Genomic DNA, 24828 nt, shown 5'->3' on the forward strand with positions numbered 1-24828 from the left:
TGCAGTGAATCTTCAACTCCGACTATGGCGGGGTTCGGGCATCTACGAATGAAATCTAGGAACGAATATCCCCTCACAAGCCGCTCATATTCATCGTACGATCCATCCTGGGGATAGATCTAAATCTTTGGAAACTTGCGTATACAGCCTACCCGAGTTGCTGTTATACTTCAGCACTCAAGGCCTTGGTCGTATAGTATTGCAGTCGCGTCACAAGGTGTGTAGTATAATTGTGGTTTTACGCGGATTAGAACCAAGCCACGGTCCAGGTCGCTGGCAGTTTAGGCCATCTTTCCTGCCATGAAGCCAGAATATCAGGCACTCGCTCATCAAAGGAGGCTCTGCTTGAAGCAGAACCACTGTCAAAGGACGAAGCACCAACAGCGTCACGCTCTTCACGAGCAGCCGCGTTGAGAGAGTTTGCAAGATCCAAGATACCCTGCCCACCAATGGCGGCCTCTTCGTGGTTATCCTTAATCTCAACGTTGATGACATGGACAGGTCGGTTCAGCGGTGAACCCCTATTAAGGAGATCATCGACAACAGCATCCCAGCATCGCTCTTCACAGGTGATGACAACATCGACTAGACCACCTTCAGTACCCTCGCTGCCACGGTCCTTAGCATGTTGCAGGCGAGGTACACCAACTTGCCAGTCTTGCCAGCGTTCTGGGCCCCATTTGACGCCACGGTTACGGTTTAACATGTTAAGGATGCCGTTGTTCGTATACAGCCGAGCATCCTTGGATTCAAGCTCCCTGAACATACTGTCATAAGAAGTTTTGTTAAAGTGGTACACGTTAGGCTGGGTGGCGGTAGGCCCGGGCAGGCGGACGAGAGAACCGGTGCCGAAGGAGATGACTGGATAGTCAGCCTGTGATAGCCGTAAATGAGCTTCCATGGAGCTTCAGGATGAACATTAGCACAAAGCTGTCAGAAATGAGATACGCATCTACGAACCGATTGTTGTTACTGGCACAGACAGTGCAAAACTTGAGTTTGTATCCGCCGTTGCTTTCAGATGAGCCATTCTGGCTCTGAGCCGAAGAGCCACCGTTGGCAACCTCCATAGTTTCGAGTTCCTAGCCGGGCGAGAAAACGAGGTTGTTGACGGGCGGCAAGGCGCGTGGCATGCTTTGGAGAGACAGGACGATAGACTGTGCGGCACTGCATTAGTGTATTGCATTCAAGAAGACGCAAGTTACAGGAGAAGTGCAGGTTCATCATCAGATAAAAAAGCGTATAAAGTGTCTTTTCAGCAAAGAAATTCAGACAGCTCCAATATGTTAAACTCATCATGAAAGAAAAGGAAATCACGCGTTTTCCTACTTACCCAACTAATTAAGTCTCAAGGTGGCACACCAATAACCCCTTCATGTCATCGTTGTCCCGTTCGTTAGGTACGCGATGCAGTCTGGTGGCGTTTATTGAAGGAAGAGGTTGAGTTTTGAATTGTTGTGAAGTTGGGAAAGTTAAGCTAGGGCGAGCTGACGCTAGCTTTCGGCTAAATCCCGGTACAGGCCAATGAGTCAGCAAACTATCTCCATTCGGCTTTCATTGAGCTCATGCCAACACGTGTAAATGAAGCAATGCTCTAAGTACGTAGTTGTAACGTTAGTTCTGATGTTTATATGTTAAGATCATGAGGCTGTCTGACCATCAAGTTCGTTGCAACATTATCACAGTTTGTGTTGAACAAAGGAGATCATATTAGCCGTCACTTATCAGCCAATAATAGAAGGTCACGTGTGGCTCTCAGTACCGTAGTACATACATACAAGAACAATTGCTTTGCTTTGCCATTGTTACGGCTGTTGACATTGAGGGGTGGAGGGCTTAAAGCTAGGTGTACTCCGTAATCAGACAGTTTGATATCGAATCCTTGTGATTCCTGAAGCGACCAACAGAGAGATCTCCACCAGCGAATTTGATCTGCAAAGGCTATTGGCTTCTAAACGCCCGCATAACCTGAAACAAACGACGCTTTGGTGTAGCCAATCAGCGAAGACACCAAATTTAGCCCAGAATAGAAACCTCACCGGTCACCCAAGGTACCGTCTGGGCTGTTCTGTTCACATTATACTCCGTATAAGAGAGCTAGGTCATAGAAGAAGAAAGAAGAAAACTGGGGTTTGTCTTGAGTTGTTTAATCTAACTCTTAATTTTGAAATTGGGCCAAATAGACTATGTTGACATTTTGAGCCTCATACCTGGTTAGTATGTAAAGACCAGGTGGCTGCTATACTGCCTAGGCAGACTGCATCTCTCTTTCACCTGTGTGATAACCCTGCAGACTCAATTGCACAACACCAACTTGGCACCAGATGCAGAATTGGTTCCGTTCTGAACGAGTTTGTGGGCGGGACTCAGAAGTCATCAAAACCTCGGCCGCTGGGAGGAGATCGCGGATCGTGACCCAAGTAAAGGATCTAGAGCGAGATCATCAAGGCACCGTAAACAGTTAAAAAAACTTTACATACGCGTGTATACCTAGCAAGAGGATCACTACATGACAGGACGACCCTGTTCGTTTTTGCCTTGCTGCCAGCTCGCTACGTAACCAACATCGATCTAGATGCCCCTGCCATACAACCTTCGGGGTCTGGTTTCATGATCCTGCACACCATGATGATAGTAATTTCCAGAAAGGCCTGAATAAACAGAGAGGATTATTTCATTGCGACAGCAACGATGCAAACACCGGAGATTACATCGTGGCAGCCCGGCCTGATCCATCTGCCAGCTGAGTTTACTTTCCTGTATCCAGCCATACCAAGAAGAGACGAACATGGTCACCTTTCCAGATTGAGGTTCCAACGGCCCGGGTGGGTATACAGGGAGACCCTCGCTCAGAGTTGTCGCGTCTTGTCTTGTTGGGTTTACCGTATTGTGTGTGCGTGTGCGTATGCGCATGCGCATGCGCATGCAAGACGATGACGGTCATCTTTCCGGGATGAACACGAGGGAGGGCGAGAAAGGATCATGGCTTCAGAGGGGTTGAAGCAGGGTAGAGGGTTTAAAGACAAGTGCGAATGATTGTGTGGCGCCTTTGGTTGTTACAACCCGAATTTAAATTAATCAGATGGGCCTGATGAGATGCGGCTCCTCCAGGGTTGGTTGGGATGGAGGCAAGCACATGCTTTGTCCAAGAGATATATGTGACGAAGTTATTAACCTGAGGTTGGCATAATAACTATAACCCCTCATAATTACCACTAAGCACGTAGAACAGGGTATCATTGTACTGCCATCATGGAAAGTTGTTAACGACTTTGATCTTTGATCTTTGATCCTAAATTTAGGTCTAATAAATGCTGGAAATTTAGTCAAGCATACCCCTCATTTGGGAACTACCCGACCGTTGGATGTCACATTGAGCCAACCTACAGGAGGTCTCTTCCATTACCCTGATATCTCTTCTCACTTGCATATCAACTCGTTACTAACATCATCCCACAACAGTCTCCTGCTTGCTAGCGCCCAGGAAGCAAGCGGCGACAAACTGACAGAAACATTTCATTCATATTCGAGTCTCATTGGGCTCCTTCTCTCCGACTTACAGGCGCTGACTCGCTTGATCTAAGACCCCTGACCAGTCGGATTGGTGCGTAGGGCGCTTGCTTCAGTGGTGTGGTGCACTATTGCGCCCAATTGCGCCCCACTAGCCACTACAGCCTCCAGCTCCCGGGCCCGGACGTGCCAACGGGCGACCTTACCGGGTACAGTACTGTCTCCCCCAGGTCACTTCTCGCGAGGATTGCTAAGGTGGGCAATCCATCGATTGCTTGATGGCCTTCCTCGCTCGCTTCTCTAACCCAACTTCACCTCACCCTCATCACAATCCGTCTTGGGATCACATCCTACCCCAGTCCAGTTCCGTTCAGCCCAGGCCAGGCCCTCTTTTGGTTTCTCGCCTCGCCTAGAGCGCAAGCGCAGGCATTTTTGACCAGACCCGACAGCTACTCTACAGCGTGGTGCCCTTGTTCCTGAGCACCGGCAGCAAGACCAGGGCATTGTTTTCTCTTCTGTTCTTGTTTCTGTTTCTGTTTCTGTCCAGTTGCTATTACTTCTACTTTTGCTTCTGCTTCTCTACGCTCCTTCGCACTCCCACTCCACACTTGTAACCGACTCATCTCGTGCTTTGTCGCCTGACGACTGGTCGTCTGGCATTATCTGCATTAGGGCTTGGCTCAGCGTTGACTATTATACTTGGAACTCGACTGGAGCCCTTGCTGGCTCACGCCTTAGCGCTACGGCTGACTTGACGTCCGTCGCCTCAACAGCTCGACTCGAACGAGACCAACTTGGAGCGTCGAGCATTACGAAACGCAAATCAAAATATCGCTTCGAGCTCTCCAGTGCAGAGATCGCTTTTGTTCACCATTTTTGCCGCTTCAATCTCGCTGTCGATACCTAGTTGTTCTAGCGCACCCGTCTAACTGCCAGTCTTACTGCAGCCCCGCGAGACCTTCTCTGCTGCACGCTCATCCTTCGGCGTTTGCGCGGCCGCGTGCGCCAGATCGCACGACTGTCGCTAGGTCTTTTCCTAAAAGGCATGTCGACAACGGCAGTTATGTCTACGACTTCTTCTCCAGTGACCTCTCCTTCAGCAGCCGCATCCTCTTCTCCGAACCCTAGTCACCCCGCGCTGCCACCTCTAATCACCTCTCCGCCTTCGCGCCGAAGCATGCAATCGCGACCAATGTCCCACGTTTCCAGAAGCCGACTCTCCCAATACTCGACGGGCTCTCTGCCTACGAGATCCCGTCCGACCTCACATATGTTTCCGATGTTCCCCTCGACTCTTTCATATACCCAAGTGCGGGACTTTGCGTACCCTGCTACTCATCCTCTGCACTATGGGCCGCCGCCAGAACCTTCGGGACCGCCTTCCGGTATGACAACTCCCGCAAGCGAGCATCGTAGGTTATCAGACCCCCCAGTGTCTTGGGAAACACGTATGCCCTGGGAGTCGTGGGGTACAGATGGATTCAACCGTGGCCATGATTTGGCCCCCATCCAATTCGACGGTGGGCCCCCATATAGCGAAGACGAGGATCTGCAAAGCCCTGTTGTAGCTACACGCCACCGCAAGCACAAGTCAACCTCGGCAGCGACAACGCTGAGGGGGAGGACAGGTCGCGATCTTGATATGCATTCTTCCAACTATGATCATGAGCGGGGTTACTATATGGGAACTAGCGGAGATGGTAGCGAAACATATTATGTCAATAACGGCAGCGAGGCCAACGGCCCTGGTGGAGATTTTGTTACATATCCTCCAGAGCAGGCAAGACACAGTCGGGCATATCACATTGCCCAGCAACCCCGGGCTGCCGAGGGCGGTGAGTACTATCAGCCCGAGTCTGACAGTTCCCCATCGTCTCCAGGCTACAATGACGAGGACCAGTCTCGCTATTCACGAGATTACCAGTTTACTATTACGTCGCCGGACGAGGAGTTCCACGGCAAAGCCGTCGCCCTGTTCGATTTCGAGCGGGAAAACGAGAACGAACTGCCTCTAGTTGAGGGCCAGATTATCTGGGTGTCGTACCGGCACGGGCAAGGCTGGCTGGTGGCTGAAGATCCGAAGACGCAGGAAAGCGGCCTGGTGCCCGAGGAGTATGTCCGACTACTTCGCGATATCGAGGGGGGAATCAACAGCTTGGCTGGTCACCTTGTGGAGGGAACTGGCTCCCCTGATGTGGGCACACCTACTCAAGCGGAGCATAGCGGTCAATATGGCCATACTCCATCTTCCAGCAATGCGACTAACGGGTACCATCAGCCAATCGTGTCGATGTTCTCGACCTCGAGCAAAGACCTTGACCCGTATCCCACTGAGCAGCTGGGCCTTCACTCCGGACAACCGCCTCCCCAAGTTATTCACTATCACGGGCAACGGGGAGGTAGTCAAGCAAACACACCGACGATTGCTCAACCTCATGATACTGGTATTTTGAGGAGGGAGAGCCACGACGGTGGAACAAAGAGGGACTCGAATGTTACGCCAGTACAGACGAAGCCATCAATGGAGTTGGTCGAGCCAGGGGGCAGTGAGGAAGCGAGGGGAGAGGAAAGGTGATACGGTGATTGATTAATAACGAATTGTATGCCATGCTTGAAGAGACGTTCACGATTCAATGTATTCTTCTAATGGAGCGGGCAAATATACCAATAATACCACAGCAAACTCCGACCGCCGTCAACAGGCGACTTGAGATTATGTACAAATATGCCATGTTGGCATGATGGGAGACGGCCATGTTCTCAGTCTTGTGAAAGGGCAAAAGTTATCTAGATTGGATGTATGGAGTTATGACGGAGGGCAGAGATCAATGAATACAGAGTTTTGTTGAGCTAGGTAATGAGAAAAGGAGTTCCAGGGGGGACTACCGAGAGATTCAGAGAAGATGGGGTGGTGTTGGACGGGGTTAGTGCTATATTGCCGTAGTGAAAGGCCGATGTTTCGGTAATCTATATATGAACTCATTAAGATGTCTTAGTATATCCTAATGCACCTATCATAAGATAACCGAGTTCCCCTTGTTAACCTAAATATTCTTTTTAATAACCTGAATCGTATTACCGAAGCTAAAAAGCTTGGAAGATGGAGAAAAGGACATGATGTAGGCTTATTGGAGATTGCTTATTGTCAAGCTACTTGTACTACATCCCCCGAGACAAGCCATCACGCCATCATTGTCAGAGCAAAACCTAGCGCTCGTCTATAGCCAAGCTCGCTATATCACATCATACCTACAACAAGCGAGCGAAGCTATCTACGGCCGGCTTCCCGTACCTAACTAGTTGACGTGCTTTGTCCGGGATATCACGTGACTCATAACGTCATCTCTCGTTCCGTCGCGATTTCGGAATACCTGGATATGCCCACTTCTGTCTACCTAGCTCTTCAGACGACACCAGCAACAACCTCTCATTCTCTACTTCTGGCCAATTGACCTTCAATTGACCTCATAATCAAGTCAAGATGTTCGCCCGATCTGCATTCCGCGCTGCTCAGCCTTTGAGGGTACGTTTTTCCTCGTCACGCGCATTTGCGCCCCCCATCATGGTTTCTGTCTTGGATTATCAATCAGAACTACATCGTTCTCAATTGCTTGTCGCGAAGCTTAACTAACTTACTTTCTAGTCTGTTCGTCGATATGCCACCGAGGCTGGAGGTGCTGGAGGATCCAATGCTCTCCTCTATGCCGCTGGAGCTGCTGCCTTCGGAGGTGCTGGTTACTGGTACTTCAGCAAGGGCGGAGCTCCCTCTGCTGCGGCTGCTGCTGCTGATGTGAAGCAGGCCGTTGGTGTTGAGCCCAAGAAGGCCTTTACTGGCGGTGACCAGGGTTTCGTTTCCCTCAAGCTTTCAGATGTCGAGCTTGTCAACCACAACACCAAGCGTCTACGCTTTGAGCTCCCCGAGCCCGATCAAGTCTCTGGTCTGCACGTTGCCAGCGCCATTCTTACAAAGTACAAGGGCCCCGAGGACGAGAAGGCTACTCTCCGCCCCTACACCCCTATCAGCGATGAAAGTATGTAGCCGAATTAGATCTCTTTGTCACAGCTGACTGACGATTGCAGGCGAGAAGGGTTTCATCGACCTGCTCGTTAAGAAGTACCCCAATGGTCCTATGAGCACACACCTCCACAACCTTGTCCCCGGCCAACGCCTCGACATCAAGGGTCCTCTGCCTAAGTACACCTGGGAGGAGAACAAGCACGACCACATTGCCCTCATTGCCGGCGGTACCGGCATCACCCCCATGTACCAGCTCGCTCGCGCTATTTTCAACAACCCCAACGATAAGACCAAGGTCACCCTTATCTTTGGCAACGTCTCCGAGCAGGACATTCTTCTGAAGAAGGAGTTTGCGCACCTCGAGAACACCTTTCCCCAGCGTTTCCGTGCTTTCTATGTCCTCGACAACCCCCCCAAGGAGTGGGCCGGCAACAGCGGCTACATCTCCAAGGAGCTCCTCAAGACTGTTCTCCCTGAGCCCAAGAACGAGAACATCAAGCTGTTTGTCTGCGGCCCTCCCGGCCTCATGAACGCCATCTCCGGAAACAAGGTCAGCCCCAAGAACCAGGGTGAGCTGACCGGTGCCCTTAAGGAGCTTGGCTACAAGGAAGACCAAGTGTACAAGTTCTAAGCGAATGATGCGCATGTAATGATAGAATTGAATGATGGCGACAAAGCATAAAGAGAACAGTGTAAGATCTGCTATAGAAGCGATATAGACGACGGGATGCCGTCTAGAATTGATAAATCTACCTTCATTTCGATTTGTGTATTGGCCAGTTAATGCCACGCAAACTCATGTATCTGTTATGACGGCTCTTAAAACTAGGGAAAAGGTCTTGGCATGCAAGCGTAAGGACAGTCTATGTTTATGCCTAAGTCTCATGATACCGACCCTAAGACTTATGATAAGATTAACGTTCTTGCCATAAGGCTTAGTAATCCTATGACAAGAGCTCCAAACTTATGATGCCATACTTCTTAGATATTCTAAAAATAAAGAAGAAGAAAAATAGATCAATGCCCGGTAGATAGATAGTTGACTGTATCCCGATAGAAACACTCATCACAATCTCTGGATGAAATGACATGAAAAACTTGCCTATCGGTTTTGCATTTGAGCATAAATAGCTGAATAGATCCTAGTATTAGAACGGAAGCAGCCTAATCCGACAGGCTATCAATAGCATTGCTGATGGAGCGTCCGATGATGGCGGACCACTTGAGACCGTTGATGTAGTCCTTGGCGTCGATGCTCTCAACCCAACCAGGGAAAACAGCTATATCATCGTCAGCATCTGAGTAATGTGTTCAATTGGGTTAAGACTTACCTCCAGAATAGCCCGTCCAAATACCGGGTGCAAACACAACATGCTTAAACCAGTCTCGACCATCCAAGCCCCCTTCGTAGAGGAAACTCCTTTCGAGCAACTTATACCTCCTGTTGACCCTGACGATGGTATAGCCAAGGCGAATCTTTTCAACAATGTTCCACCATGGAATACCTTGCTCGAGCTGATGTTTAGCGATCTCGGCTTCAGCGTCGAGCTCACTAGCCTTCAGGTGGAAGTGTTCAATGAGGCTACGAATATCCTTGAGGCTTGTCTTGAAATCGTCCTCGTTGCCGATCGGCTTGTTCGACGAGACGGCACCACGGATATTGAAGACCTCCACCTCAGTGAGAGTATCCTTAGTAGGCTCTAACTTAGCCTCAACCTGACCAAGATAGCCCTCCAAAGCATCAGCGTACTCGGTAGCACTGAAGGGAATAATCACGGCCCCAGCAAGTTTGGCAATGGTGAGACCCAGGATTTGAGCCATCGTTCGGTGGTACTTGAATCCAACATCACCGTACTCCTTCATCCAGTAAAAGCTGTCATAGTTACTGTGGTAGTGATATACAGCGCTGTTACCTCTCTCCTTGAAACCAAAGTCAACACAGGGAATACCTGCATGGTCCTGGAATGCGGTAAAATCACTGCCGCTGCCCATGGTAGCAATCCTGCCGGACCAGAGGTCCTTGACTGTCTGACCAGGGATAGTCTGATTAGGCGAGGGGACAGCGCTTGTAACGTCGCGGATGATCTGATTGAGAAGAGGAGCTGCAGAAACACTAAACTCGGGGCCCGAGACGCCTACGTCGACATTGACGTAGGCGACGTTTGCTTCTGAGAGCCAGGGGAGATATTCCTCAACCCATTCAGTGCTACCGATGAGTGAGTATTCCTCGCCATCCCAGCTTGCGAAAACTATAGTTCGAAGAGGCTTCCAACCAGCCTCGACAGCCTTTCCAACTCCTCGGATGACTTCGTTGATGACTGCAGAGCCACTGTTGGGATCACCAGCCCCGCCAGCAATCCAAGCGTCTCGGTGGTTTCCAATAACGATAACTTCATTGGGGATAGTACCATTGACGACACCGATAACGTCCCAGATGGGAGTAGTGACATATTTCTGTTCGTTATAAAGATTGATAACAACATCATCCGGAGTGGGGCCGATGTTGTATTTGATGCCCTTGTACTTCAAGCCGAGATTCCTGTTCCAGTACTTGTTAAAGTGGGTGGATTTTGGGCCGTGACCATTTAGAGCTTTGAGGATAGGAAGGGCATCACGGTATGATATAGGAATGGAGGGGATAGAAGGGGTTGCATCATCGACTGGTGCTCGGGGAACACCAGGCTTGGAAGGATATCCAGGGGTAGATCTAGAAGGTCAGCGAAGTCTTTTCTTTGCGGGTTTATAGGGACATACGGATCACCAGGTCGAATGCTCAGGAACTCTGCGCTTCCGCGTTGAACAGAACTGGGGTTACGTGCAGGTCCTTCAGGGTAAGCCTTGTATCCGTTCTCCTCGGTTCTTTCTCCATCGTCGCCAGGATCACTGTAGATCAGGATGCCAACGAAACCGAGTTCTTGTGCACGTTTGACCTTTAGGCCTCGGAAGATTCCTCCATATCGAGCAATAGCAATCTTGCCCTTGATATCAATTTTGGCATCAACAAGATCTTGATAGTCTTGATAAGTACCATAATTGACGTAGACGAAGGAAGCAGTGACATTTCCACTCGCCGAGTAGCCGTGAAAGATGGGCACCCGGTTTGGGAGGGACGTTGTGGGGTCTTCGTCGATAACATCTTCCTCGAGAGAAGCTTTAAAGGTGGTATCCCAGTCTTTTCCGTTCTTCGATTTCTTAAGAATGGAAACACTGGAATCGACGGGGTAGTTGAGGTAGGCGTCATAAGCCACGATCTCAGACTTGACACCAAATTCCTCCCATCGATCCCTGGTCCACTCGGCCTGGAGGAGATGAGCTTAATACTGAGAACGGGCTATCTATTATGAGTCCTTACCTGTGAGTAGTTGGCACCGGCCAGATGGGGGCCCGCTGTATAGTAACGGCTCCATTCCTCAGCCTTCTTGGGGTCCGGCGTATCAAAGAGGATGCGTTCAAGTTCCTCATAGCTTAGACGGCTCTTGCCGGGTAACCAAGAGCCAGGATGGCCGTGATGATGACGAGGTCCAATGAAGAAAGTTTGGAACACGAATAAGCCAAAACCGCCGAAAAGAATCACGGAGCAAATCAGAGTGAAGAATCGACGCCAGGTCTGGTGAGGATACCTCCTCCGGGGAGGGCCGACCCGAACGGTTTGGATGAGGGGCGTATTCTCGTCTGGCATTTTCTCCTGCTCCTGGTGGGAGGAGTTACTGAGTATTGTGGTTTAGTATAAGTCTCAAGCGTCGATGGTGGATTTGGTCCAGGTTGGATGACGATGCCCGGAAAGTGGAGGGAGATAATGGTCAAGGTCCTGTAGGTGTTGAACTCACATCCGACTCATGATGAAGGCGTCTTGGCAGCTCCAGGGGCTTTTTAGATTTATTTACTCATGTAATGGGAACCTGAATAATGATGTTGGTGAAGGTTGAAACGTGAAAGGAACCCAAGTTGTAACAGGAAGTTGTAATGTGATGTGATAGGCGATATTGATGACGAAACATATCCGCAGAAATGATTGGTCAATGCTGTCATGCAGTGGCGCCGCCACCCCCAGCCTCGGCTGAAGATGATGAAATCGGTATTTATCATCCATTCAGAGTTAAAGAAAGAGTGACTGAAGAGAAAATATTTACATTTCGGATAATAATATTAGAATATCTTAGGTACTAGAGGCCTAAACTTAGCATGACTTTGACCATGTTAGTCCTAAGATTTAGAGTAGTTTTATAAAATCTGGTCACAAAGTAAGTATCTTTCATCTCACAGCTGGAGCTGTCTCTTTTTCACCTCCGGGACTCCAAGCCACAGCTGCTTAAACAGGACTTGATAAAATACAATAGAAGGATATTGAACTGGCCTACCAGAAGAGTGAACCTCGTTTATGGGTCATGTTATAAATAAACAAGACTCACAGAGATCTTTAAAGATTGATCCGCCGCCAGCAGAGCCAAGTGCTCGGCACGGCAATAGGGCGGAGACAAAGCGGGGAACATCCGGAGGCTTGCAGGACGGGATGACTGAAGCGCTTTGTTAGGGCGCGCTCGGCGCCGCTTTCGGGGGGCGGCAGAGACAAGCGACAAGATAGATGATGGTTGACCCCGGACTAATCGAGATAATCAAGTAATAATGGTTGCAACCCAGACAAGCCGAGTTCGCCTTACCCAAGCTAGCCAATGTCAAATGATTCTCGCCCACGGAGTACAGAGTAAGACTTTCATTCACTATACTGACGTTACCTTGCCGTACTGTTCACCACTACCTACCGTACAAGTAAGTTATCCTGTGCGTCATGATATCTCACCGATGTCTCACGGAAAGAATCTTCCCGCGGAAAGCAAACGATGGCAGCAAACCCCCCCCCCCCGGGCGAACATGCACTACAAAGTGCTCCTGTGACCCCATCCTTCACCAGGCATTCACACCCACGGGCTTTAAATCTGCGGGCCATTTTGGAAAAGTTGGGGGCAGTTTCTTCCAATTATCAGGCTCCTGACCGCAAAATTGTCCAAAACACCCCTGCTCGGGTTCGTCCTTTGGAGGTTGGAGCAGTGGATCGGAACCCTTTTCTGCACTACACTACACTACCCTGCCTGTGCCGACCAAACCGTTTCTGGCCTCAATGATCCATAATTATCTTTTCTGGTGGCTTGCTTGGCTTGACTGACCTCTACTACTGCTCTGTAACTGTGACTGTGAACCAAAACTTCTTCTTGTTTTCCCTCCCTTATTGTTTGGTGCAAGAGTCGAGATATTGATGAGTTGATCGTGTGTATCATATATCCCAGATTAATCATCCTTCGTGTCACCGTCTCGTTGTACATGATACTCGTTGGTCTTTGTTAGAAATAAGAAAATTTATTACTTCGAACATCCCCTCCCCACTGTTACCTTACTCTTTGCGCAATCGTTCCTCGCGATGACGACCAAGGACGGTCCAAAGCTGCCCAAGCAGCAACTGGCGATTCTGGGTAAGTTTTTAGTATTTCATTATTTCATGGATACATACCTGTAAAGGACCTTAGAATACCCTTGTTGTGTTTTCAGTATCAAGATGTCAACCTACGAACATGGTTCACGGTCCAAACCATGAGCCTCAACCCAATACCGAGTCATGCTCGTTCCCCATTATTCCCGTGCGAAAGTGTGCTCCCATATAGATATCTTGATAGAGCGTTTCTCATCAACAACAGAGGCACTATAACATGACTACACACATAACCCATAGAGACATCATGGTCCAGTCCAGGTATCCCGCTCCATCCGATCTCCGCTGACCTATCAATAGCCATGGCCAGAATTGCCGAACCCATGGCCTACAGCTCAGTCTTCCCATATCTGCCCAGCATGGTTAGCAGTTTTGGTGTTCCTACCAACAAGGTTGGAAGCTGGGTAGGACTCACATCTGGTGTCTTCTCTATAGCACAAAGTACCACTGCAGTGGCTTGGGGAAAGGCTTCCGACATTTATGGCCGGAAACCGATAATCATCTTTGGCCTTATGAGTTCAATGATATGCTTCATAGTATGGGGGTTGTCTACGAATTTACCTATGGCTATCATTGTCCGGGCTATCATGGGAGGTGGAAACGGAAATGGTGTGTAAGACGAGAGCTAGACGGAACTCCTCACTAATATTCTCTAGTCGGCATCATCAGAACAGTGGTTGCTGAGCTGGTACCAGAAAGGGAACTTCAACCAAGAGCATTCTCCATTATGCCTATTGTTTGGAGTCTGGGTTCTATCATCGGACCTAGTTTCGGAGGTCTCTTCGCTGAACCTGCAGAACAATATCCCCAAATCTTTGGCCATATCGAGTTCTTTAAGCGCTTTCCCTTTGCGCTACCGAATCTGATCCTCATGGTTTTCTTTCTATTCTCAGCTACCATTGCAGCCCTGTTTCTCCATGTAAGTCTGTGTAATGGCTTGACTGCACATCATCACTAACAAACCTAGGAAACACTGCCTAGCAAGCGAGGACACCGGGATTGGGGTCTCCTGGTGGGCGAGCGTATCACACGCTCTTTCAAGACCACTCGCCCAGCACCCTCTACTCGCCGAGCTTCGTTTGTAGATGGCGAAGCTACTTCACCGCTTCTTCCTAACAAGATAGTACCAAAGAAGAGGACTCACGAAGCTTCAGAACATGTTAAGAAAGAACGCGTCCTTACCCGTGCGACAGCCATGAACCTCTTGATCTACACACTTCTTGCATTCCATTCTGTGGCTTACGATCAGATCCTCAGTGTCTTCCTCAGACACCCAGTTGAAAAGCACACTCCTGAGAATACTTCATTTCCATTCTACTTTTCAGGGGGATTTGGCATGAAGCACAGTGAGGTCGGTACCATATACACCATCTATGGCATCGTATGTTGCGCTGTCCAGTTCCTGGTCTACCCTTCAATTGTTGCTCGCTTCGGTGTTTTGCGTTGCTTTAGAGTCTGCTGTAAGTTGCAAGCCATCGTTATCGAACTGCTTAGCTCTAACAGCTTCTAGGTCTTCTCATGCCACTTGCTTATTTCCTCACCCCTTACTGTGTTCTCTTCCCGACACACAAGGGCCGCATGATCGCTCTGATGGGTGTTATGTTCATCAAAGCTGCTGGAATCATTGTCGCATTTCCATCTGTCACTATCCTTCTGACAAACTCCTGCACTTCTCTTCGTGTACTTGGCACGCTGAATGGTTATGCCACAACCTTCAGTGGTCTAGGTCGTGCACTTGGTCCAGCTTCGACAGGCGCTCTTTTCACCTGGGGTGCCGATCATGGCTACGTTGTAACTGCATGGTTCTTCCTCATGTTTATTGCTATCCTAGGTGCTATCCCGGCTTACCTCGTTGAAGAAGGAGAGGGCCCTTCCGCTTCCGCTTTGAGCTCAGCAGAGAATAGTGACACGGAAAACGACGAGGCTTCGTCTTCATCGAGTACGATATTGTTGCCTGAAGATTCCGCGATTGAGTTTGAAGAGGAAGAGGAAGAGGAAGAGGAGCTCCCTTTGACCAAGACTAAGTCAAGGTCTGTAGAGCAAAGCTACGGAACTATAACGGGACGGAAGTAAGGTATTGGGGGGTAATCACATATAGCACTTCGGTGACTTCCTTTCAAGGTTCCAAAGACTTCTCATACAATATAGCGTGTTCATGGCATGTTTTTAGGAAATATTATATCCCTTTTCTGATTAGAATTAGTATAGAAATCAGGCCCTCCTCCTGTCCTATCCTGTCCTATCGTATCTTATCCTGTCTTGTCCTATCTTATCCTATCTTGTCCTGTCTTGTCCTGTCTTATCCTGCCTTGTCCTGTCTTATCCTGTCTTATCCTGTCTTGTCCCATTATCCTCAAAATCCATTTAAAATTATTAGCTATAATTAATTATAGCTTATTTATTTAGAAGATATAGTAAAGAGGCATATAGTAAAAAGTATAGGGGCAAGCTGCATACTACCGGAAAATTACTATAAAACCCCAGAAATTTCAGATCGTGAGCCACTTTCCTTCCTCATCATTACCACCACCAGCATATAGTTACTTCACAGCACTTTACACCGCAGTCACACATCGTAAAGGCTATTAAATAGCTTCAGAACACTCTGGTAAGTATGAGCTATATAATGCTCCTTTTTTGGTTTCTTTTATCAAGGTTTGTAGTAATGCGACACATCTATAGATTCCTTACCTGGAGTCTCCTCAGAGATATTCCAACTCTCCTCTCTACTCCACATTAGCCCATTTACTTCTGACCCATTTCTACTGACTAACTTCATAATACCTTAGTTAACAGAAACCATGCCACCCAAAACCATCCTGTCTTCGGGGTGAAGGATTTCCAGGAAGAGATCAACAACACCGAAAGCAAGCGCAAGGCTAAGAACAACGTCAAACGTGTCCTTGAACATTACAACAAGATGAAAAACAGCATGCCCCAGCTTGCTCTGGACAAGCTTGCCGATTTTCTGTCAACAGAAAACTGGATAACATCTGTGACCAAGCCAAGCCAGTATCGACTATATAAAATCATGAAGGGCCATGGACGTAAACACCAGAAGCTTCATTTTGGTATGTGGATGGTTGTTTCGGCCATCTGGCCCAAGATCCCCGTTGTCATTGCGCTTGCGCGTGCTATGTCCAAGAACTGGGGGGTACAGTTCCCTGGAACGAGACCATGGTTCCCGCCTAGTCTGTCCGATGAGACTATTGAAGACAAATGGGACGGGAATGTTCTTGAGCCTGTTGTAAGAAAGAACGGCAAGAAAGAGGGAGACGACCAAGATTCTGAATATGAAGAGGGCGACGAGAGCGAAGCGTATGACAACGAAGACAACGAAGAGTCTGACGACGAAGACGACGAAGAATCTGACAACAGTGATACGGACGAGAATGAACAGAAGCGAAAAGCGAGCCTTCTTGAGGAAGCCGATGAGAATTCTATACCCAAAAAACAGAAAAATTGCAGCAAAGCTATCACCATCGTGTCCGACGACGAGAGTGAGCCCGACATCAAAACAATAGACCCCGAGGAAATGAAGACACAACTCTTGAAGGCACAGCGGAAAAAGCACAGTTGAGAGGCAGGTTGAGAGCGGAAACCAAAGACAAAAAGAGATTGGCCAAGGAGAACAACGAGTTGCAGGCCACTGTCCAAAAGGATATTGCTGCCATAAAGAGAGAAAACAAAGAGTTTGAAGCCGACAACTTGAAGAAGTCTGAAGTTATCAAACAGTTCAAAAGCGAGTTCCAGAAGCAGGAGGTTGCTGTATCCAAAAACAAGGCCAAGTATAGGGAGACGAAGGCCAAGCTTCAGGACATCAAGCTCAAATACGACAGCAATTTGATTGCTCTGGAGGACGCCACTTCTAAACAGGAGGACGCCATTTCCCAACTTAACAATGCCAAGTCTATGCAGAAGGCTACTGAGCTTGAACTCAAAAACACTGTTTCCCAACTCGAGAAGTCCCGCGGGAATGAACAGAATCTCCAGCAACAGATCATAAACTTACAAGACAGGGTCAGGAGCTGGGAAGTAGCAGCAGACCAGGCCAATCACACCAATCCAGCCACTATCAGCATGTCAGTCCATGGAATAGCCACACAAATGGAAGACAGATTCAACAAATTAGAGCAGGCCATCACACAGGGCATGGCAGAACTCGGAAAGAAAGGAAAGGACGGATTTGATGCTATAACAAAGGAGCTGTCCAAGAAAGACAACTAATTGACTGCAGTTTAGAGGGTATTACATGGGATTATAATCTTTCTGATTTTGTTTCCGGGGTTGCCAAGGGTATAAGGCAGAAAACAGACACAGCACACAATGACGGGTAAACAGGTACTCCGTATATGTATAAAGTTTGCTAGGTTCTCGTAAGGCAATGGTTATAAATAATGATTGATGAGAACACTAGAATGAAGAGGCTCATAACGTTCCACATATAATGTTAGAGGCAGTGGTTAATAAAAGCGTTGAATCTTTCTTCATATTGCTACCAAATTGTAGTTTATATAAGTCTTTCATCACGATGCCACCTTTTCAATCTTTGCCACCATGATGTAGTTATTGATGTCCCATCCTGCACAAAGAAAATCCCCCAGCCTTTGGTATAATGATGATAATTTGATGCTTTTCCCACACGTTCGAAAAAGAAGCCTCGCAGCGCCTATATCACTGCTCGACGTTATATGATGTTCCCTTGCCCTGCCCGTGATGATGCTTCCGTTATCAACGCCCATGTAATGCCCACTGCCGCGCTGTAAAAAAGGGGGAATCATATTGTAAAAGACCAAGCAAGCCCATGAGATAATCTTGAGATTAAAAAGAAATAAGCAGCCTCCCGCGGTTAGTTTTGATGTAAATGCTTGTAATGTGTGGTGAAGAATGGATAGTCATGATCGTCATGACATATAATATCAGCATTGCGGTCATTTGAGCCGCATACCTGATCAGCTAAACGAACAATACGTGGGCGACCTTCGAGGGTCACTTCCACGCTTAGTAAACGTATGGTGAGATTCCTCTCCGGACATCGGGGGCTCTGTACCCCTCTCGCCCATGTCGCTCCCAACCCTGAAGATTGGGATGCGGTTGTGGATGAAGCTCGGTTGGATAGTGAGCATCCCGCTCTCCATCCTCCCATCTCTCACTGCGCCATGGTACCCTGTGGTGCTCGTCTGCACTTCGACTGCGCACTTGGTGTTGATCATGTACACAGGAGGGATGCTCACGGAAATGTTCCAGATCAGCGTCCATCTCACTGAGTCGCAGGTAGCTGTGCCCAACCCAGCGGTCGATGGTATCTGCAATCTGGCGGAAACCCTCGGTATGACCACCCTCGTGGCGGGCTTTGAGACCACATACCACAAAGAGATAGCTGTGGATCATCTCGTGTAAGAATGTCGAGATGAGAAGCCGCCGGTTATACTTTGTGTCCTGGAGGATAGGCGATGAGAGTACAATGAGTGTCTCGTAACCTCCGTCACGGGAACGTCGTACCGCTGTGGTGCCAACAATATGCGCCTGATATTGCGCACTTGCAGGGTGACTCCAGTCCCATGCAACACGACCAGCAAGACGGTTACAGAAAAAGAGCTCGTTTGCGGCGGAGAAGATGCTGCGTAATGCGTCGTTGTCCAGGGGGAATTCTGCTGCGCGAGACTTTGGGTTGATGAGCGCTCTGAGAATACGGCCGTGGCGCGAGTCGGTGGTTCGATGCCTTCGACGACTGGAACCAAAGTTGGCAACGTGATCACGGACTAGTCGTGCGGCAGCGAGGTCACTCAACAATCCTGGGTCATTTTCGTCGGCGGCGGGTGATAGACTGGCGAGTGATGGTTGAGTAGTATCGGAGGAGATGGAGAGACCAGATGCTGTGCGTTCCATGGCGCATGCATCGGCGACGGGAGCGGGCCCCGGAGCGGGTGCCGGAGCAGGACCGGAAGGGCCGAATACAGATCCCGGCCGGGATTCGGGAGCAGGACCGAAGGCGGCATCGATAGAGGGGAATTCGGGTCCTTCTGGAGTTGGTGAACGTTCGCGAATGACGAGAAATGAGAGGTTTTTGACGGGAGCAGAGTCGGGACGGTGGATCAATGGGGGATAGTTTTCAATGGCTCCGTTGAAGAAGAATTCGTGCTCATTATCAGAGGCGTGATTGTGCGGATATGCCTTGTTGATGATGTGAACTCCAGAATGGAATGCCGGTTGTGGTTGTGGGTAATAAGGCGATACATGATCTGACAAAGCATAACCATTTGGTGCAGTTGCAGCTGCAGCTACGGCTACAGAGATAGGCGCATTGTCGTAGGGGTCGTAGGGAAGCTCATCGGCGAACCTGGTTCTTTTGGTATCAAAAGTGAAGCCATCGCCGCCTTCGGAGACGCTCACTCGCCTTTTACCACCCACATAGTAGGGACCCCGGCCAGTAGCGGTAGCGGTAGCGGCAACAGTAGCGGTAACACCAAGCGGACGACCCCCGTCAACCACCCAAAAGGCCATGGGACATGCTCATCGACCTGAGCCGGGGGGTGGGCGGTTTTTTGTTGGGAATTGATAAGCGTAGATAGAGAGGATCACATAGGGGGTTACAGTATGTGATTCTCGGAGAAGCTTGGACGATTTGGAGGTGATTTTTGCTGGTGAAAGAAGAGAGTTTGAGTTGAGGGATCGATGTCGGTGAGTCCGATGGAAGGTCTTGGGGTGGCGGATATGACGAGACGAGAAGGAGACGACGCGTGAGCAGTCAGTCCAGTTGCAGCGCTGTCACAGTCGTAGTAGCAGCCCGAGGAGCCCAGTTAATGAGGAGACGGACGGGGGGCGGTCGGGTAGGAATTGGATCCGAAGAATGGAGAGGAGAGAGAGAAAGATAAAAGATAAAACAAACTAGAAACAGAAGAGACGATAATAATAATAAGAAGTCTATGTTAAGAAATGCATTCAAGGATCGAGAAATTCGATGGTCTCAGACCCAAAGCTTGACCGTAAGTTCTCTCTAGTAACCTGACGTCTGATACAAGACAGTCAAGTTATAGTTACAGCAGAGCACAGCACAGCACAACCTCAGTTCAGCTGCTGCAATCGCACGGGACGAGCCAGGACCAAATATGATGATGGAATGGACCCTATCCACTAACTAACTTATCTCGTTTTCAGGGCGATCGATTAGTTGGTTTTAGTCCCGTCGCTGTTAAACGTCGGTCGCCAACTGACAGGGCCTAGCAGTCCAGGGGGGCCACGCACCCCTGTCGACCTCATCACAGCCCACAGCCAGTGTCTTTTGCGCTGGGGAATCCTTGTCTCTGGTGGTTTGTGAGGCGCTGTAGGACATTCAGATTGATTCGAGAATGGATGACAATGACATGACAACTGTGAAATGAGACCGTTCTGCGGTGGATTTTAGAGGCGCCTCACTTTAACTACTGGATGATTGCAGACAGAATACAACTTGAGTTGAGCGTTTATGAGGTCTATTGACATTATCAAGTTGACTACAGCCATCAATTACTTGCGGTTAGACTGAGGAACCCTGCCTTGTTGCTTGAGATTGCTTCCATCTTCCGTTCCGTCGCCAACCCTCAACTGGCATGGCGTCTTCTACACCTTGGCTGTCTGTGTCTGTGTCTGTGTTGTATTTCTATTTCTATATAGCGGTGTAATTGTATTCGCCGATATTTCTTGTTTTCTCTACACTACAGTCACTGTGTCACGATACTTACATCGGTAGTTTCTCACACCAAGTACCCATTGATTAAGCCCCTTTTTCTTCAGTCGGACGAAGTGCGCCCGTATTTTCTATAAAAAGGAAAACCCGGCCGAAACAGTCGGACTAACAGTCACTGACTCTGGTCTTCAGGGATTTCCCCATTGAATTTCCGAATCCAGGGCAGCAGCAGATCCGCCACTGTCAATTACTCGAGGCCTCTTCTCCAATAATCTCTGGCTCTTGGCATGATAGACAACGGCACATGAGCTTAAGAACCAAGACCTGGCTCCTCAGCAAGGCGAACTTGAACACCAGGCACTCACTCTCTCACAGTCTCACGGACTGTCAAGCTGACAACGCACCATGGTTATCTCCACTAACCAAGTCCACTTCCCGTCAAGGGTTGACAAGCACCGCAGTGTCCGAGGCCGGGATACCCTTTTGGATCTGGCTGCAATCATGCGTGTATGAGCAATTGGTTATTAGGTAGGTAACTATAGCAGAGATCCATCCGTCCTTCACAGGGCTTACTGCCTATCCCCATTGGCGATTCCCATTGAGGCTCATACGTGGTTTCTCTACTGTCGAGAGCCCAATACAGCATTGAGGCCTTCTAACTTATCCCGATAAGCAACAGAATCTGCCGTCTTGACCTGTCCGTAAGCGCTCACTCTGCCGAGACCCTCATTGGCCAGGGGGTGTAGATCCCTGTCTGCGATTGGTTGCCCTGGTTTTTTTGAACTTCACGTCAATTGATGCTTTTCCTTTTCCCTGGCATTTCTGGAAGTCTATTCGTTCCATGGTTTTTTTTTTTTTTTTTTTTTTTTTTTTAGAAGAACCGGTAATTAATGAGACGCCAGGGTTCTGTTCAAAGCACGGGCTCTGAAATCAAGCCGCTGGCGTCAACTTGAGATCTGTGAGTGCGAGTGACAGCTTGGAATATGACATGCCATGACACACCATGCAAAACTAGCTTGGCTCTTTGATATTGACTGCCAGGGATATCGTGGACCTCATCTATGTACTCTACACCGCAGAACTGCCGTGCTTCTGGTTTCGTCTCGTATGTCTAGTCTCTCAGCCTCAGCCTAACTCTTGAGACTTGGATCGTGCTCTACGCACGGTGGTTTACACTCCACTTCTTCTGGTGACACCGTATAAGGTCGATCTCGTAAATACAGATTCAAGGCTGCCTTCTCATAAAGGTCGATCAAGGCAATTACTGTCCTCCATCATCATCAGCTTCGCCTAATTCTGACCACAACTACAACACTAATGTCTTGCTTGCATAAATCAGCCCTCGTCATCTTGCACCCGGATGCAAGCATCCTTTTCCTATGTAGTATGCCGATGTTACTAGCTTTATGCTTGTTAGTTTTGCCCATCATTCATTCCTAGTGCCCGCTCAACCACTTACTAAGTTACTATATCCACCAATTCTTCGCCACGCGCCTCATTATTCGGTATTCACTAACGTTTCGACCCCAAAAGACCCTTTCTCCACCGACGATCACTATGTCTCGTGATGGTGATATCGTGCGACACCCAAGGCACTCCTGGCCAAAAGATTGAGTTATTTTTCTATGTACCGGGATTACTTATTTCTTTTGTTAGAGCCTCCTTTTCATCCTAAATTCGTAGCTTGACAGATCCTCGCCATATCTCGCAATGTCGCCGAAAGCCTCCCTATTATCGCACCCTCAGATCCAATCCAATCGCCCTCTTTTTTACATTATAACCCAAGTCCTTGAACAAACCTAGCATCATCGGCCTGCTTCTCAAGTGCTTCCCGCATCCTTTGAGAGTACTGCTGGCGCTGACGCTCATCTGCCGCGACCTCCTTGTTCTTATCCTGGAAATCATCGGGCGTGAACAAGGCATCTCCTGTGAAACTAACCATGCCGAGCTTATCTCCCGTCCAGAAGATGACATTGTCTTCGTTTGGTCGGTCACGATCTTGCCTTGTCTTGGTGGATAAGATCTTCCTTGCGAGATCGTCGGACCCTGGCATGGAAGCGAAGAGTGAAGCTTGAGTGGGCACGTCGCTGTGACCAACCTTGATTCGACGGCACTCCGTATATCCGTCCCTTTCAAACCACTTAATCTGTCCGGCCCCATCTGAGAATGCAACCTTTGTTCCGTGGTTGATCACCGACAGGATGATGGATGAAGCTGCAGTATACCGGTTCTTCATGGTTGAGTTCTGCTGCATTGGCCCGTCACTTGATAGGTCGACAGCGTCAAGGCCATATACCTCGAGCGAGCCTTTGGTCTTGTACTCTCCGCCTGCGATGAGAGTTCTCCCGCTACTGGCTGTCTTGCACTCATGGACTCTCTCAGCTGTGAGCTCACCACGACGTCGTACTTCATGGTCCAACGTGGAGAATGGATAAGGCAGCGCTGCTAAACTGGACAGCCTTGAGCCCGAGTAAATGGACCCCACGATCTTTGGGAAGTGGCGCCTATCGTAATGAAGAATATTGGAGAACCTCCCCGCCACGTAAATGTCGTCCGACACTGCACTGTCGCCGGCTGGTCTTGGTAGGTGTAGAATGCTCGTTGGCGTTGGCTGAGACAATGAGGCGTACGGCGGCAATGGGTTCGGGTCAAAGATTCCTTTGAAAGGATTGTCCTCCTGCCCCGGGATATCTAGCCTCTCCACGACATCTCCATGGAACTGTGATGGCGCCCTGAAGTCTTGAAGATGAATACCCAATGAGGTGCCAACAGTCATTGGGATACCATCCTGGATCTGTGATAGCGTTGTGATTGACCACTCAAATGAATGCCGGTTTACAACTTGAAGGCGGCTGAGATCGACTTCGATGAGATCTACAATTACAGTTATTAGTGAGGTGAGGGGCGGTAGATTATCGTTCCGGCACTTACGACTCTGCACAGCAAAGACAGCCCTGTTATTGCTGTTATTGACACTGACGCATTCAGTGACACCTGTGTCAATCTTTTTGGACCGCCTCGTGTTTTGATCTCCGCGGCCGTCGAAGAATAGGATGTCGGGTTTACTGCTCGCGATAATGCCTCCTCGCTTGCCCCTGGTGCCATTGACGTCCCAAAGACACACAGACCCGTCGTCGAGTGGTGAGACGGCCATCAAACTTCCGATGCCATCATCGCCATTGTTAGGGCTAAACAGGGCCATACCTCTGACCTCGATGAAATGCTCCATAGTGCCCTGTTTCAAGCGTGGCGTCTCAAGCCAGTTGATAGCCGGCGGTCCCTGACGCTGGATGTATTCGTTGTACCATGAGACATGCTCATCAGGAAAAGCCGGATCCCAGTTTGCCATATCTTGAAGGAATTGATAATGGCGTTTGTCAAATCGACATGAATCATCTTGGTCCAGTAGAGAACCCTTTTCGTCTTCAGCTTCTGTGGCATTACTTAAAGATGACTCGGGTAGAGATGCAAAGACCTTTCTGCGATTTCGAAGAAAGGCATACCATGATGAGCGCTCAAAGCAGTGATGTTTCCACAATTCATCATCAAGAACAACATCTCTAAAATTTCGTGAAACGAGTTGAAGTTTGGGTAATTGATGAGGTTCAAGGTCTGATAAAGTGAAAATACAAGTGGTCAGTAGGGTAATTGAGATTGATTAGGTATGGAGCGGTAATAGAGGCTCGTATGATCTATGCGATAGCGGGGTACTGAGGGATAAGAATTAAGGTAAGGCGTAAGGTAAGGCAAGGCAAGGTAAGCTGGGTACAACTCACAGCACAAGATCTGAAGGAGGATCTCATGGGGGAGCTCGTCCCAGTGACTCGAAGTTTGTGCGCACAATGTCATTGTCATTGTAATTGATTGATTGTCCTAGTATGACCCTCGAGAAACTCAATGAGCTAAACGTTAGAGTTGTTGATAAAGTAGAGTTGAACCGAGAGAGAGCTAGTAGTAGAGAGCTGCTTCGGTTGAGTTGGTCCGTTGGTTGGTAAAGTCAGTCGTGGATCGATTAGACTCGATCCCCACGCTGATTTGCGATTCCTAAACCAAAGTGTGGAGTGGCCAGACGGGAAGCGAGCTTGGCAAAGCTTGTACGGGACGGAGCTGTCTGTATTTCTCGAGATACCTAGATGGCTTCAGTGGGGGGAG

General features: G+C 48.8%; 6 protein-coding genes across 6 annotated transcripts; 2 read left to right on the forward strand and 4 right to left on the reverse strand.

Moving 5' to 3' along the window:
• Positions 1-247: 247 nt before the first annotated feature.
• On the reverse strand, positions 248-1070 carry FSUBG_3188 (RNA polymerase II subunit A domain protein; the record flags this gene model as incomplete). The annotated part of the gene is made up of 2 exons (XM_036681042.1): positions 248-905; positions 961-1070. The coding sequence occupies 2 exons, from the start codon at positions 1068-1070 to the stop codon at positions 248-250; spliced, it is 768 nt and encodes a 255-aa protein (XP_036541150.1).
• A 3503-nt stretch (positions 1071-4573) lies between these two features.
• On the forward strand, positions 4574-6085 carry FSUBG_3189 (NAP1-binding 2; the record flags this gene model as incomplete). Its single annotated transcript, XM_036681043.1, has 1 exon — positions 4574-6085. The coding sequence occupies one exon, from the start codon at positions 4574-4576 to the stop codon at positions 6083-6085; it is 1512 nt and encodes a 503-aa protein (XP_036541151.1).
• A 906-nt stretch (positions 6086-6991) lies between these two features.
• On the forward strand, positions 6992-8159 carry FSUBG_3190 (NADH-cytochrome b5 reductase 2; the record flags this gene model as incomplete). Its single annotated transcript, XM_036681045.1, has 3 exons — positions 6992-7033; positions 7154-7541; positions 7591-8159. The coding sequence occupies 3 exons, from the start codon at positions 6992-6994 to the stop codon at positions 8157-8159; spliced, it is 999 nt and encodes a 332-aa protein (XP_036541152.1).
• A 533-nt stretch (positions 8160-8692) lies between these two features.
• FSUBG_3191 (glutamate carboxypeptidase II) lies at positions 8693-11366 on the reverse strand (the record flags this gene model as incomplete). Its single annotated transcript, XM_036681046.1, has 5 exons — positions 8693-8808; positions 8860-10235; positions 10283-10827; positions 10881-11235; positions 11356-11366. The coding sequence occupies 5 exons, from the start codon at positions 11364-11366 to the stop codon at positions 8693-8695; spliced, it is 2403 nt and encodes an 800-aa protein (XP_036541153.1).
• Positions 11367-18011: 6645 nt separating this feature from the next.
• FSUBG_3193 (uncharacterized protein) lies at positions 18012-19514 on the reverse strand (the record flags this gene model as incomplete). Its single annotated transcript, XM_036681047.1, has 1 exon — positions 18012-19514. The coding sequence occupies one exon, from the start codon at positions 19512-19514 to the stop codon at positions 18012-18014; it is 1503 nt and encodes a 500-aa protein (XP_036541154.1).
• A 2814-nt stretch (positions 19515-22328) lies between these two features.
• FSUBG_3194 (uncharacterized protein) lies at positions 22329-24531 on the reverse strand (the record flags this gene model as incomplete). Its single annotated transcript, XM_036681048.1, has 5 exons — positions 22329-22404; positions 22476-23464; positions 23516-23550; positions 23608-24288; positions 24453-24531. 5 exons carry the CDS (start codon positions 24529-24531, stop codon positions 22329-22331), a joined length of 1860 nt encoding a protein of 619 aa, XP_036541155.1.
• Positions 24532-24828: the final 297 nt, after the last annotated feature.

This window comes from Fusarium subglutinans (assembly GCF_013396075.1).
Source record: "Fusarium subglutinans strain NRRL 66333 chromosome Unknown NRRL66333_c0000028, whole genome shotgun sequence".
NCBI lineage: Eukaryota > Fungi > Ascomycota > Sordariomycetes > Hypocreales > Nectriaceae > Fusarium > Fusarium subglutinans.